This window comes from Schistosoma haematobium, chromosome 1 (assembly GCF_000699445.3).
Source record: "Schistosoma haematobium chromosome 1, whole genome shotgun sequence".
NCBI classification, from domain to species: Eukaryota; Metazoa; Platyhelminthes; class Trematoda; order Strigeidida; family Schistosomatidae; genus Schistosoma; species Schistosoma haematobium.
In genome coordinates, this window is record NC_067196.1 from 86,607,602 (window position 1) to 86,622,363 (window position 14,762).

Here is a 14,762-nt window from a genome sequence, read left to right on the forward strand (position 1 = left end):
GAATTTCTATGATTCACATCAACTACAACAACATTGTTTCAAATTACACTACAGTTGTAACAGCTCACATGCTGACTTATACGTCTTTTGATTGTGTTATTTGAACTGATTAGAATTATACATTTTCTGATTATCAATTGAAGCACACGTTGAGGATTAAAAGCACGTATTGTTGTAATAAAGTGAAATATTACTTTTTGAACAAACTGTACGTGATCTTATAGTGTCGGTTACTATGTTAAGCCCATATAGCTTCTGGTTAGGTCAATATATCCATTCTTCTTGAGTCATGTTTTGACCTTGTCAATTATTCACTTATCAACCTTGACTGTTTTTATATCCTATTCATCACATATCTGTAGCTTATTTTTGTGCGACTATAAATACGGATTAACGCTTGATTAAATGGAGTGGGCTCCACTGTGTGTTGTCTCGCTTCACTCTCTTCTATTCGCTTCCTTCGCTTTGTCCCTCTGATTGTCTGTTCAGATCGACGATTGTACAAAATATACGTATTCAAACATCCATTCTCGCACTTGACTTACTACTTGATTTCGTTATTCACTAACGCGATTTAAGTCGATAATTATATACGAGGATTGATGACATGCATAACTCATTAGCAATCAGAAACGATCTGACTAAAGTCAGATCCTGGGCTAGTTAAAGTTCTACTAAAGTATTAATAAGATCCAATCATGTTAATTATGGGATTAAAACAATTGGTGTTATTGAATAATGATTAAATAATTGAGAAGATTTGAACATAAAACTCATCAAATTCAGTTGTTTAAAATCTTGTTTTCGGTCTCATGTTAAATCTTGAATGTACATTGGCAAATTATTTATCAAATCACTAATACATTAGAATCTTCTATAGAAGATTCCTGTCAGTAAGACAGCATATGATTACCTATGATTTATTACATTTATTCAATAAAACATAACTAATAGATGAGATCTAATGACATAAAAGATCATAATCTTATGATGGAAGAGAAGTAAAATAACAATACTTATATTGTAAATAAAAATAATATATTTGTAATACCCTAATGAGTAGAAAATTGGACTTTCTGACGTTTCGTGACTTAGTGTAAGTCGCTTCTTCAGAGAATAAGTCCAATTTTCTACTCATTGGGATATTACAAATATATTATTTTTATTTATAACAATCAACCCAATGCTCAATTTATTCGAAATTATCAAATCAAATCTTGGCAATGACACCTACAATACTTATATTGAATGAATAAGGTAGCACTAGTTCATATTACTGAATCCGGATTAACATATGTATTACACTTCTAATTCTAATTTCAATTGAACTATCTTAAGAAAAATTGTATATACATTAAAGACAAAAACAAACCAACAATACATGAAATTGTCAAATATAATTCATATAAATAATCAGAGTAAATTTTAAAATAAAATTATCAGAATGAAAATTTATGGAGATTGTAGTCATTTAACAATTAGACTCATGAGTTGATCAAAGCTAGAACACCATGAAAAAGCTGGAAGCACTGGACGACTGTTTCGTCCCAGTAGGGGACTCCTAAGAGGTGCACATCCACGATCCCGCACACGGGGCTCGAACTCAGGAACTTCGGTTTCGAGCATGAACGCTTAATCGGCATCCAACGGTGTTATTGTCTAGACATTATTATTTATAGACTATTACTAATATATTCTTACTGGGTATTTATTAAGTAACTAGATTATATATATCTGTTCGTATCACCTTAATCATAAGTTCTCATCTGACCTGTTAACTACTGTTATACGATTTATCATTCTTGACTTATTCCCTATGTATTAGTTACAATCTCTCACACTATTAGCCACTTTTGGACTGATCTTTTATAATGGTTATCTTTTATTTTATGGTGTAATGCAGTCTGGTTTGTCTGTATCTAAACTACGCATGCCTGAAATATATCATTCATACAGTGGAGGCTGAAATTGTGTTCTGCACTTAACAAGCAGAGCTAGGTGGGAAGGATCAATAAGGATTCAGAGTTGACGTAAGGCTGCTAGTGCTTGTTGATGTGTTATTCTTTTATCACAAGAACAAGGCCATATAGGTCGATATTCTGATTGCCGATTTTGTCACGTGATAATTGACAGGGGTAAAATTCATAACAAATCAATCATTTACTGTTAGCTTAAGAAAAATTCCTTAATATCGTACTTCCGTTGCAAGTTACCCCTCGTGAAACATAGGCCGTTAACTAGGATTCTCCAACGAACTTTGTTTTGGACTCTTTTTTCTTTGTCTCGGCCTAGAGACCTTCTAGGGTTACTGCAGGCTTCAAGAACAGTTAGAAGATTATAAGGTTAACAACCTAATCCCACAAAAAAACTTTGTCAGGAAAACACTAACTAGTTACAAGTACTTGGTATATTTAGATTTTGAATGTCAGCGGAAACGAGGAAGCGCGTTTCATCTTATTTAGGACTTGGTAGGTAGATTGCCAACAGATGGTAATCAATTATAGTCCTTAAAGTCAAGGCTCCCCCTAAAAACTATTAGGTTATCTGATCATCATAAATTTCCAGGAAGACTATATACTTCTCCAAATTTATGACTGAAGCAGATATTGTTCAGTACGTCTAATCTAACAACTAAACTTACGATGAATTCTATTTTCAGGAAACAATACACATAATATTAAGTCATACAGACTTAGAAATCACAAAATTCAACTTGATTAATACAACCTATTCAGACATTTGAAAGCTAAATATATACATAAAACAGGCTATGATTGAATGATCAACTTATGTCATCATGTATGAAGCCAATGTCTTTATGTAGATTAATTACTTTCAAAGAAAACGATCCATATTAAAATGAAAATAGAATACACTCAGTGAAGTATGTCAACAATGCGTCACGACAACTTACATCTTTTCTAGGTGTTTGTTCAGTTGTTCGCTCCTGGAAAAAAAAGAAGTCAATAAGATAAGAGTTTGAGAATGCACCGCTTATAAATTTAAATGAGTTTATATTTTACAAATAAATTAATCAACAAAGTGACCGGTATAACTGACATGCAATTTAAATAAATGAATGATAGTTGAGTTCATGAGTTGATTAAAGCTAGATCACCATGGAAAATCTGGATCGATTGAAGTTAGACATTAAGACCATTGGATGCCGGCTTAGTGGTCTAGCGGTTAAGTGTTCGCGCGCGAGATTAAAGGTCCTAAGTTCGAATCCCTTGTGCGGGATCGTGGATACGCACTACTGAGGAGTCTCACAATAGGACGAAATAGCCGTCCAGTGCTTTCAGGTTTTCCACGGTGGTCTAGCTTTAATTGGTTCATTAATTCAACTGTCAAATTACTGCACTCTCCACAAAAACCCTCAATCTGAAAAAACGATAAACTGAATAAACAAAACAAATTAATTCAACTATGTCCATGCAAGTTAATAAATATGGAATTTATGAAATTAACCATTTATTAAAGAGAATAGATTGTTTGAAAATCAAACTAACAATATAGTTTTGATTAAAACAAGACGAAAGAAAGAAATGGTATAGAAGAAGGGTTTTCGTTTGAAAATTTATTAACTTAACAAAATTTAAAATGTTGTAAAAGAACATTTTTAATAAGATAAAATTTTCATGTTGTGAAACATTCGTTACTCAAGGTCCTATCATGCCAGACAAATTGATTGAAGAACGGTAAGACTAAAAGCAACAAGCTCAAGGTCCGAAGACGAAGTCGTACTGCTGACTGTGCAGAGGTGTGACGGCAGTAATGTGTTTCCTTCAGACAACCAGCATAGCACCGATGCTGCCTTTCTACGAAGAAAGGGTTTGGTTAGAAAAGATCGACCTTAAAAATGCACACTTCGCCTTATCCCACGGATATCCGTCTCCGGTGGTAAGGTCTCAACAAGTACGGAGCTAACATGAAAATCACTCACAAAAAGTTGTGTGTGACCGACCTCAAGCAGTTATCTCTTGGGCACTGCGGCTAAACTCTCAGGTCACTATGAGCACCCCTAACCCGATTTCCTCTCCCAAGTACCCTCGGAAGAACCTTTCCACAATGTATGCGGCCTGGAAGTGATAACCGACCTCATACTTCCAACAACACTAAAGATTACTGACTGACGAAACGCGTGTCTCAGATTCCATTACTTTCCAACCATCCATCTTCACTTATAATGGTTATGACTGAAGGCTATATTGAGGCAGTCAGTACAAGATGCACATATACTCATAAGTTACTGATCAATTGCAGTCCTAAACATCACTGGGAAGATTCAAACAACCAACAGAAAAATGAATTTAGATATTGATGTACTTATAAATATAAAGATGATTAAAGATGAATATGTATATCATGATGCAGCAAAGATTTCAATAGAGTTAATAAGTGTCAGAAGAGGTTTTGTGGAGATTGTAGTAATTTCAAGTTGAGATCGTGAGTCAATCAAGCTAGACCACCATGGGAAACCTGAAAAGTCATAAAAAATTTATTTTCTCTTCAGTGTTTACAATATATGGAAATTTGAAAAGTTGAATGATCATATTAATTACACTTTCATGCAAACAGATACTTACATCTTAAATATACAAAAGGGATAACAAAAAAATGCACAATATCAAATAACAACATGTAACTTTTAAAAATATATCACACTGACAACAAATAATTATGGGTTGAAGTGTTAAATAACAATAAATAACAAACATGAATAAGAAAAGAATACACATGCAATCTGAATTAAGTACTATGATGGTAGGTACCAAAAAGTACAATTAGAAAGACTGAGTATATCCACTTTCATGATATGGTGATCAACCATGAATTTCTTAGTCATCCAGTCGAACTTTATTGACTAAAGCAATCATTTCGATCTATGACTAACAAACAATAAATCCATTCACGATATTGACAGAGAATTTCCATTTAATTGAGATCATGAACCGATTGATATTAGAACACCGTTGGAAACCTGGAAGCAGTGGACGACCGTTTCCTCTTATCATGGGACTCCTCAGCAATGCTCATCCACGATATGCGCACGAGACTGATAGGTCCTGGGTTCGAATCTCGCAGGGGGGCGAGATAGTGAATGCACACTGCTGAGGAGCCCCACAATAGGACAAAACGGCCGTCCAGTGCTTTCATGTTTCCCATGGTGGTCTAGCTTAAACTGACCAATGATCTCAACTATTGAAATTACATTTTAAATGTTAAGTTTCCACTGTGATTAATAAATTCCATAGTTACTATTGTTTAAACACTTTCATTTTTGATATTGTTCACTTTTATTCTCTTTAGCTAAGTTTGTAAGATTGCAATGACTTAAGATTGAATCTTCATTTGTTTTCAGTCAATGAGTTATACAGATTTATATGAGCTTTCTACATGCAAAGGATAACAAAAGTAGATAAGCTATTAAAAAGAAACAATCTTGTGTACACCATAACATTTTACTTTTTCTAAATGTACTACCCTGATACGGTGAGCTAGGCATTACATTAAAGCGCTAAAATATACTTTGATGTCAATAAGCATTTATAATTTAATCAGTATTTATATACTTAGTGCATATATATACGCTTATTTCGGTAAAGCACCCGTTTAAACGATGTCAAACTTATATTCCGACCTGAAAAACTATTTAGAACAATCAGATAATTGATATAATAAAAGACAACTGTTTGAAAGTAATCGGAAGTATATGTGTATACATTTTAACTTAGTTTATTAACAACAAATTACGATCACAGAAACAAATCTTAAAAACCCAATAGTAGTCAGTATCGAGATGGCGGAGAAGATTTGTAGCTCAGGTGGATAATTTTGATGAGGTCTTGTTCTCTGGGTTGGATTATTTGTTCGTAGAGCCGACTACTTTCATCGTTCTTCTGAACGACATCATCAGTACAAACTTCAGGTAGAAGTAAAGTTTGTGCTGATGATCTCGTTCAGAAGAACGATGAACGTAGTCGGTATCATTTCAACAAGATAGATTTGCAGCTTAGGTAATGTTATTTATTCTTCAGTGAAACGAGTTGAAATTTCTCATGTAGCTTTGTTTGCATCAGAAATATCCATAGAAATTTATTCATCATTATCAATAAACAGACCATTTCACCGTAATTAACTAATCGGGACAGAGACAGTGATATAAAATTCATAGTGGATATGTAAAAAAAAGAATGTTAATCATCAAACGTCTGCTGATAAATTCTTAAGAGAATGTCATAATTTCCTATTTATAGAATGTTGAAGTGTCCATATGAATCTTCGGAGATAAGAGTCAGATCATGAAATTGCTGTTCGTCAATATTATTTCATCAACCCTTCAACAAGATTGGATATTAATAAATAAATGTAGATATGATTAAATGAATATTCATATCTGCACATTGGTGACTTAATTTTCTAAGGAACAGGCATATATACATGAAAAAGATTGCACGTACATAATCGATTGGTTATACCTAGTAAACTTCCTTGTCAGCTCCCAGTAGCCGGTTATGGATTGTATGTAGGAAGGTCGAATATCAGTATGAAAACTTCATCAAAATATTCGCTAATTTCTACTACCTTATTTTAGAGGGAATGTTAGACAACGCGAGATTTATAGCTCAAGTGGATGATTTTGATAAAAATGAGTTCTGCTATTCCGGCGAGGCTATAATTTATGGACGAACCAATTAGATAACAGGTCTTGGATTTTGGCGCGGAATTCATTCATTCATTTGGCTAAATGGAGTTTTGGCATCATAACTGATGTCAGTTCGTGATGAAAACCCTAAATCTAATTCGTAACCATCAACTGTAAATCACAATCCTTATCCTTCACACTGGTTCCAAATCCTCATTTAATCTTAGTCAGTAGGTGGACACTCTCCGGGTCACTAAGGTGTTGCTCAAAGGTCGTCCATAAATTATAGTCTCACCGTTAAAGATATTTATTTAAAAATTAAGAAAGGGTCAACATTATCTACAACGTTTTCAATCCCTAATCAGCTTGCTGTACTTAACACTTTCAATCATTCTCCCGTTCATTTGTTAGTTGACTGCTATAAACTAGGGAATTTGATTCAAGGCTATATTTCTTAAACACCGAAAATTTTACGTAAAAGCTTTTCCATTAAAAAAAAACGAAAAAAAAGGAAGTATTCAAATACATAACTGAACAATGTGTTATCCCATTAGATATCCATTAATCAATATCCTTTATTTAGATACGACCATATACGTATATATAATAATGATAATAGTAAATACACTTGGGAATTTGTGTATTTAATTGATCTAAGTTATAGATTACAATAATTATAATTATTATTAACATAATAATTAAATGTTCTCAAACTTTTATAATGTTTTATTTCCTTCAATCTATGTATGAATTATGAATACAGTAATGACATAAATAATAATGATAATACCCTTTATTGTATTATATATGATCAAATTAATTAGTTTTTTAATCACATCAGTGATACAGTAATAATAATAATAATAGTAATAGTAATAGTAGTAGTAATAGTAGTATAGATATAATCAACTAAAAACTTAATTGGGTATGAAAATTAAATAGGGAATTTATCATAAAATATCACTGATCTATGTTCAGTTATATTGTATTGAAAGTAAAGATTAGTCCATAATAATAATAATAATAATAATATCAATATTCATGATTTTACTACAATTACGAATACTAAGTTTACTACTAATGTTAACAGTAAAAATAATAATAATAATAATAATAATAATAGTAATAAAAGGAGTATAAAATGAGGCTATTTTTAATAGTAAATTCGAAGAATTAAAACAAACAAATAAAACAGGTTACAGTATGATATGAACTTCGATAATATAGAATAAACAATAGAATATTATTATTATTATTATATACATTACATATGTATTATTTTTATTATTTTATTAAAGTAGTCTTTGTATTTATCATATGTGACGTTTAATTTATCGCCTATTTTTCCCCCTTTTCATAAAAGTAGATAGTTTGTTTTTTTCGAAAATTGTTTTACATTTAAATAAAATGAAAATTACATAGAATAACGATGAAATTGTGACAGTAAATTTGTAACTTTATGATTTGAAACATCATAAGTATTTATGAAGCATAAATAAGATGTAGTTAACATTGAGATCCAAGACACATGATTTGTTTTCCATCGAGATCATTAAGTGGATGTACTTGGATATCAGTAATGATGTCTAATCCGGGACTAATTTAGTGGCCTCTTAAATGACATCAATTGGATCGTATGAATGTTATGGAAGTATACATGTCGTCTATCCTCGTATATAATCATCGACTTAACTTGCGTTAGTGAATAACAAAATCAAAATAAGTCAAATACAAGAAAGGATTTCGAATACGTATATTTTGTACAATCACTGATCCAGGCGGACGATCAAAGGAACGAAGCGAAACCAAATGATGCGTGGTGGAGAAGCTATGTGAGACAACTACATTTAATCAAGCTTCAATCAATATTTATAGTCACAAAAAATTAGCTACAGACATGCGATGAGTAAAACCAGTCAGGGTTGATAAGTGAATAATAAACAAGGTCAACAAGTGATTCAAGAAGAATGGATAAAATGAACTGTTCAGCAGCTGGAATAAGTTATGTGAGCTTAACATAGTAACCGACACTACAGTAACATCTGTTTTACAAGTAGGTGTCTACCTAAACTCAGTAGCTAAGTGGACAACGGGATGATATTTGATGCGAATGGTATCGGTTTCGAGTCTCGAGGTGAACTTTGGGTTCCGGGTACATTCAGACAGTGAGTCCCAATTTGAACAAGACGGCCATTCTGGATTTCACTGCTAGACACCGTCCATCAATCCTAACGTTTATTGATATAATTCTAAAGTCTGCAACTCAATAGCTTAGAGATAAAATTTCTGTTCAAGGAACTATATGAAATGAGTTTGAATTAGGTTTGAATAGGTGGTCTATTATTGGTAAAGACTTGTCTAGTTAATGAGAATCAACAGAAATCGAGTTTGACTTCAGAATTCCCTGTCTACAGTTTTTGACTTTCCAAACACAAATAACTTGTTACTTAGCCTCACATCTTAAGGAGTTTTCTTTAAAACAAAAATAGTTCACTTAGCAATTTTCTTTACTTAATATCAATAAATACTAAAAAAATTCAGTATTATTTTTTCCAAAAGTGGAGTTCAGCTGAGTCGGGTGTGAGACACTACAGACAATCGATGATTGAAATTGAAAATGAGCACCATTAGACGCCGATTGATTGATCTAGAGATTAAACATTTACGAGCGAAACTAGAGGTCATGGGTTTGATTTACTGTGATAGAAATTTTAACAAACTTAATGGATACTTATGAACACAACCAATCAAAATAACATTTCACAACAAGCTTCAGACATTAGTCAGTCAATTATTATCAATATCCGTCTCGATACAAGTAAAGAGCCTTTAATAATTTGGCATGTCTTTCATATCCTTTGTTGTGATAGAAATTGCCAGAAGACCTTACGAGTGACAGAATCAAGTGACATCTTCAAGTTGAGCAGTGCCTTTACACATTCATAAACGACGTAGAACTTGGCATATTTGTGCACGTCAACACACTGAGATGAAATTATTAAGTGAAGTGCTAAAGTAGTAGAGACAGCAGTAGTATCAGTGGTAGTAGCAGAAAAGATTAGGCGTAGATAAAATGATTCTGTCAGAAACAATGAATTTGTGGAATGAAGTGTATGAGTTAGTTTTAAAACTCAGGAACTAAGGGAAGACAAGGAGTGAATAAATCTACGACATTCCAATCGATTTTCAGCTATCTCACACAGCAGTTACTGATGACTAGATTAAAATGTGAAACATTTACATAGTGATTTAGAACAACATATATAAGCGAACAATACTGTTTACAATTAGATCCTCATTAGGTTTTACTCTAATATACAATCATATTGATAGGCATATACGAAATTATTAGAAGGGGTTTTGTGGAAATTTTAGAAATTTCACTGATTGAAATCATGAGTCAATTGAAGCTCGTGGATGCGCAGTGCTGAGGAGTCCTATACTAGGACGAAACGGCCGTCCAGTGCTTTCAGGTATTCCATGATGGTCTAGCTTCAATTGACCCATGATTTCAATCAATGACATATACGAAGTTATTAAACCAATCAACGCAGTTTATGAGTCAATGATGACAGTGGAATGGATTACATAAATAAACATAATAAGTAAAAAGTACAAATTGATTATGCGATGACAAGTGTACTAGTTATGATAAGAATAGCAAATGCTTGAATCAATGTTGCATAATATGAAATAAGTCAATGCTTAGAAAAATAAGGATACTGAAATAACATTCATAAAAATTATAAGATTACCTAATAGAAAGTGTTCAGATAATTAGACAATAAAGAGTATATTTTAGAAAAGGAAAAGGATGAGAGAGGGGTGAAGAAAAATAAAATCCATGATCACACTTCAGCAATTCATTAGACATTAATTAAAGGTATTTCATGTTTACAGATTGACAATGAAATTTAAAACGTCATATTCAATTGTAGTAGCTTTGCTTCGTTAATCGATCACCTCGATAACTGTTTGAATATAAATTACAACGGTGTTTAAAATCAGAAGGCAATTAGTAACGGCAACTACAGTTTATTAGCAGATAGCGGAAATCATAAAGCTATAGGCACATGGAGTAAATTTGAAGCGAAGAGGCGAATAGTTATATGCGAGCAATTACATAGGCAAATTGCATAAGGGTGCAGCAAGGCAAAACAAGGACTAATCATAGGATTTGAGGACATATATACATGGGGAAGAGGATGAATCATCGAGTGATATTTAAGCAATCAACATTTTAACTACAGTCTGTTATGCGCTCTGGTGATCATAACGGTACAAAGAAATATGCGAAATGTTACTGTTCAAAAAACATTGTCTGTTAAGTAAGTTTGTAAAATGGTTTAACCAAAATTAATTAGTTGTAAGATAGTTGCTATACCATCCCCTAATAAATTAGTAAAGATCGTCACATATATTTATGAACTCATCCCATTGGAGTTGAAGTAAGAAAAAAAACGACAAACTGGAATAACACAATTCTAAATTGTCTTTAGTTTTCTTAACTAAGAAAGTCCAATAATAAGTAAGATTCATTTAAATTCAACCAACAAAAAAAATAATCAAATTTATCTCTTCACTTGAAAAAAATTATTTTGAAATAAAACACAAAAGTGGATTGGTTGGAGTTAGACATTAACACTGTTGGATGCTGGCTCAGTCGTCTAGTGGTTAAGCGTTCGGGCGCAAGATTGATAGGTCGTGGGTTCGAATCCTGAGAGGCGGGATCGTGGATGCGCACCGCTGAGGAGTTTCACAATAAGACGAAACGGCTGTTCAGTGCTTGCAGGTTTTCAATGATGGTCTAACATCAATCGGTTCATGATCTCAATCAAAAAGTTAATAATCTCCACAACCCTATACTGAAAATTCCGTATATATCATCAATTGATATTTTCTAAATTTTATATAAACCGCGGAAATTCGATAAACTCCTTAATTTATGGAAGGACGAGAATCTTATTTCGAATGCTGCCTTTCTTATTTTTGCTGACTGAGATCATGAATCAATTGATGTTAGACCACTGGACAGCCGTTTCCTCCTAGCATAGGACTCCTCAACAGTGCGTATCCATGATGCCGCACGCAGAACTTGAACCCATGTCTTTCGGTCTCGAGCGTGAACGATTAATAATTGTAATTTAAGGTTGTATGCAGTTGATAAAAGAACTGTGAAAGACTGATGAATTCAATTTACTTTGCAAAAAACCATATTGTCCTTGCTCGTTATTTATATGAATTTTCAGTCAAAATAACCATTTTCTTAAAACAACAAATTATTCAAAAGTTCTAATTATAATGAAATTTGTCTCGATATTGCCTTCATTCATTAACATTATAATCTAAGTGAATAACGCGATGGCGTTTGAAGCGAACCGTACTGGGTTCGAGTCCGAGAGTGAACATTGAATCTGAGATGCAGGTACACCCAATTGACGAGTCCCAAATAGGAAGAAACGCGAGTCTTGGATTCCACTGCTAGCCACTATCTGTCTTTGCTTATAATGGTAATAATAGTAAGTAGGTTACAAAGTGATCGAATTTTTTAAACCATAAGATTATATTCGGGTACTCTTATCATTGATTTCATATTCTATAAGTTTTTATAAAATCTACATTTATAGTTAACGTCAGCGAATGATTTAAACTAGACAATCATTGAAGAAGAAGGAAGCCATGAACAGCTAAGACATACTTCCTTTAGATCGCACGTCAGTACGCACACATAAACGCATAAAGAATCAAATATAGGATTTTAAGACTTCCCAGCAAACAATTAGCCTTTACAATATTCAGTTCCTGTAAAACGGTTTACAATTAAAACTTTACGTTGAAACAATTGTCCAATGTTTAAGGCTTTCGATGATTGCCCAATATATATATATATATATATATATATATATATATATATATATATATATATATATATATATATATATATATATATATATATATATCATACCACTGGTTATCTCGATCTAAAATGCTGGATGACATAAGTGTATTTTGGAAAGAATATAAAAGGCCAGTCGGACCAAGACATGGTGTCAGTCTATATAGCTATTGACTCATGGAATGTGTCATGTCGACAGGTGTTCACTAAGTGGTTTGGGTTCACTCCCATAACCAACATTTTGAGATCATAGGTGACCTACTTAACTATTGGTTTAAGAGGTCCAACTGGACTCATTTTTGATTTCACTTTAAATCGTCGAGTTTACTATTAATTTCTCTAAGTATAGACTTGGTTAAAATCATTAGTAATATTATTAATTCAATTTTTTCGATATTCGGTTTTTTTCTCTATGTGTTGATACATTGCGACATCCTGAGCCGATACATATCTGTGCCAGGTCTTATATGTCTTATAATTGACTGTTTAAGTGAACAAAGATACAAAAAAAGTGAATATCTGTATTCTGTCGGATTTCTAACGTAATTGTGAAATGTCTTCAATACTGTACTTAAATTATATTAAAGTAAACTTAGACTACTCATGCAACGTAGAACATACTCAAAATACATACTCCTTTTAAACTATGTATACATGCATGTGCAAAAACATTTCAAAGATAAACAATTGATTGTGAAAAGAAGAAAAGAAAAACACCTACACACAATACATACAAACACACACACATACATATAAACGTTCAAACAACAATTATAATATCAAATGATGTAATATTCAGATATAACATGACATAAATGCTAATTATCATCATCATCATCATCATAATCCTCATTGTCGTCATACATGAACAATAACTAACTTTTTCAACTTTGACAGATTTTTTAGCAATTTTGAAACCTTTGAATTGATGTTGAATTTTTAATGCAGCTTTTTGTACTTCTGGATCATTTAAATCAATATCAATCTCTTCGTTACTACTCATGATAGATACTTGTAGATCTTATTGTGGGTTTTTTTTTTGAGAAAATAAAAACAAAACAATAAAAAGTACTCTCGTTTTACAAGACAATGAATTACTGATTCAATAACTACTGTAAAAGAAATGAAATAAATAAATAGAAAATGTGAGTAATTAATTAGTTATTGAACAATTAACATATATAAGGTTTTTAATAGTTGAGAACATGAGTCAATTGAAGTTAGACCACTATGGAAAACCTGGAAGTACTGGACAATTGTTTAGTCTTACTGCACTGCTGAGGAGTCTCACAGTAAAACGGGACAGCCGTCCAGTGCTTCCAGGTTTTCTATGGTGGTCTAGCTTCAAATGACTCATGATTTCAACTAATAAAATTACTATAATATCCACAAAAAAAACCCTTTTGATATATAAGGTTCATGACCAAAAAGAAATAACATATTTTATGAGTTATTAGTAGTATCTTCATCACCTCCAACCTATTATTTCCCCTAAAGATACGCTTCATTGTCTAATTATATGAACACTTCTTATTGGGTAATCTTATAGTTTTTTATGAATGTAATTTCAGTGTCCATATTTTTCTAATCATTGACCTATTTCTCATTATGTGACATTGATTCAAGCCTTTATTATTCCTATCACAACTAGTACATATGTCGTCACACTAACAATCTGTACTCTTTACTTATTATGTTTGTTTATTTAACTTTTTCCACTGTTATCACTGATAAATAAATTGAATAAACCAAATTATCGATAATGTTGAATAAAGAAGGAAACAATGCATTGACCAAACCCCTTAATTGACCAATTCAATGTATAATATAGACACTAGTTGAGCAGTTCTTTTGAATATCTTCGTTGATTGGTTAAGGTTAGAAATTTACACCGTTCGATGCCGGCTCAGTGATTTAGAGGTTAAGCGTCCACGCGCGAAACTGATAGGTCCCGGGTTCGAATCGTGAGAGCGGGATCGTGGATGCGCACTGCTGAGGAGTCTCACAACAGGGCGAAACGGCCATCCAGTGCTACCAGGTCTTCCATTGTGGTCTAGCTTAGATCGAGTCATAAACTCAACTATTAAAACATCTCAATGGATAGAAGAATTGTATTTCTGATGTTTCGCTACTTAATATAAGTCACTTCTTCGGAGTAAATAAATAACCGAAATAAATTAACACAGGTTTAAATAGTACAAGGGAAACAATATAGAATAT

At 32.5% G+C, this 14,762-nt stretch overlaps 1 protein-coding gene across 1 annotated transcript in view; it reads right to left on the reverse strand.

The window, feature by feature from the left end:
- The window catches only part of SPA17 (Sperm surface protein Sp17), a 55,662-nt gene that overhangs the window by 9,441 nt on the left and 31,459 nt on the right, over positions 1-14,762 (reverse strand). Inside the window, exon 6 of the mRNA XM_051209918.1 lies at positions 2,915-2,947. Within this exon, the coding sequence (XP_051075401.1) occupies positions 2,915-2,947 (33 nt within the window). The remainder of the gene's footprint in view (positions 1-2,914; positions 2,948-14,762) is intronic.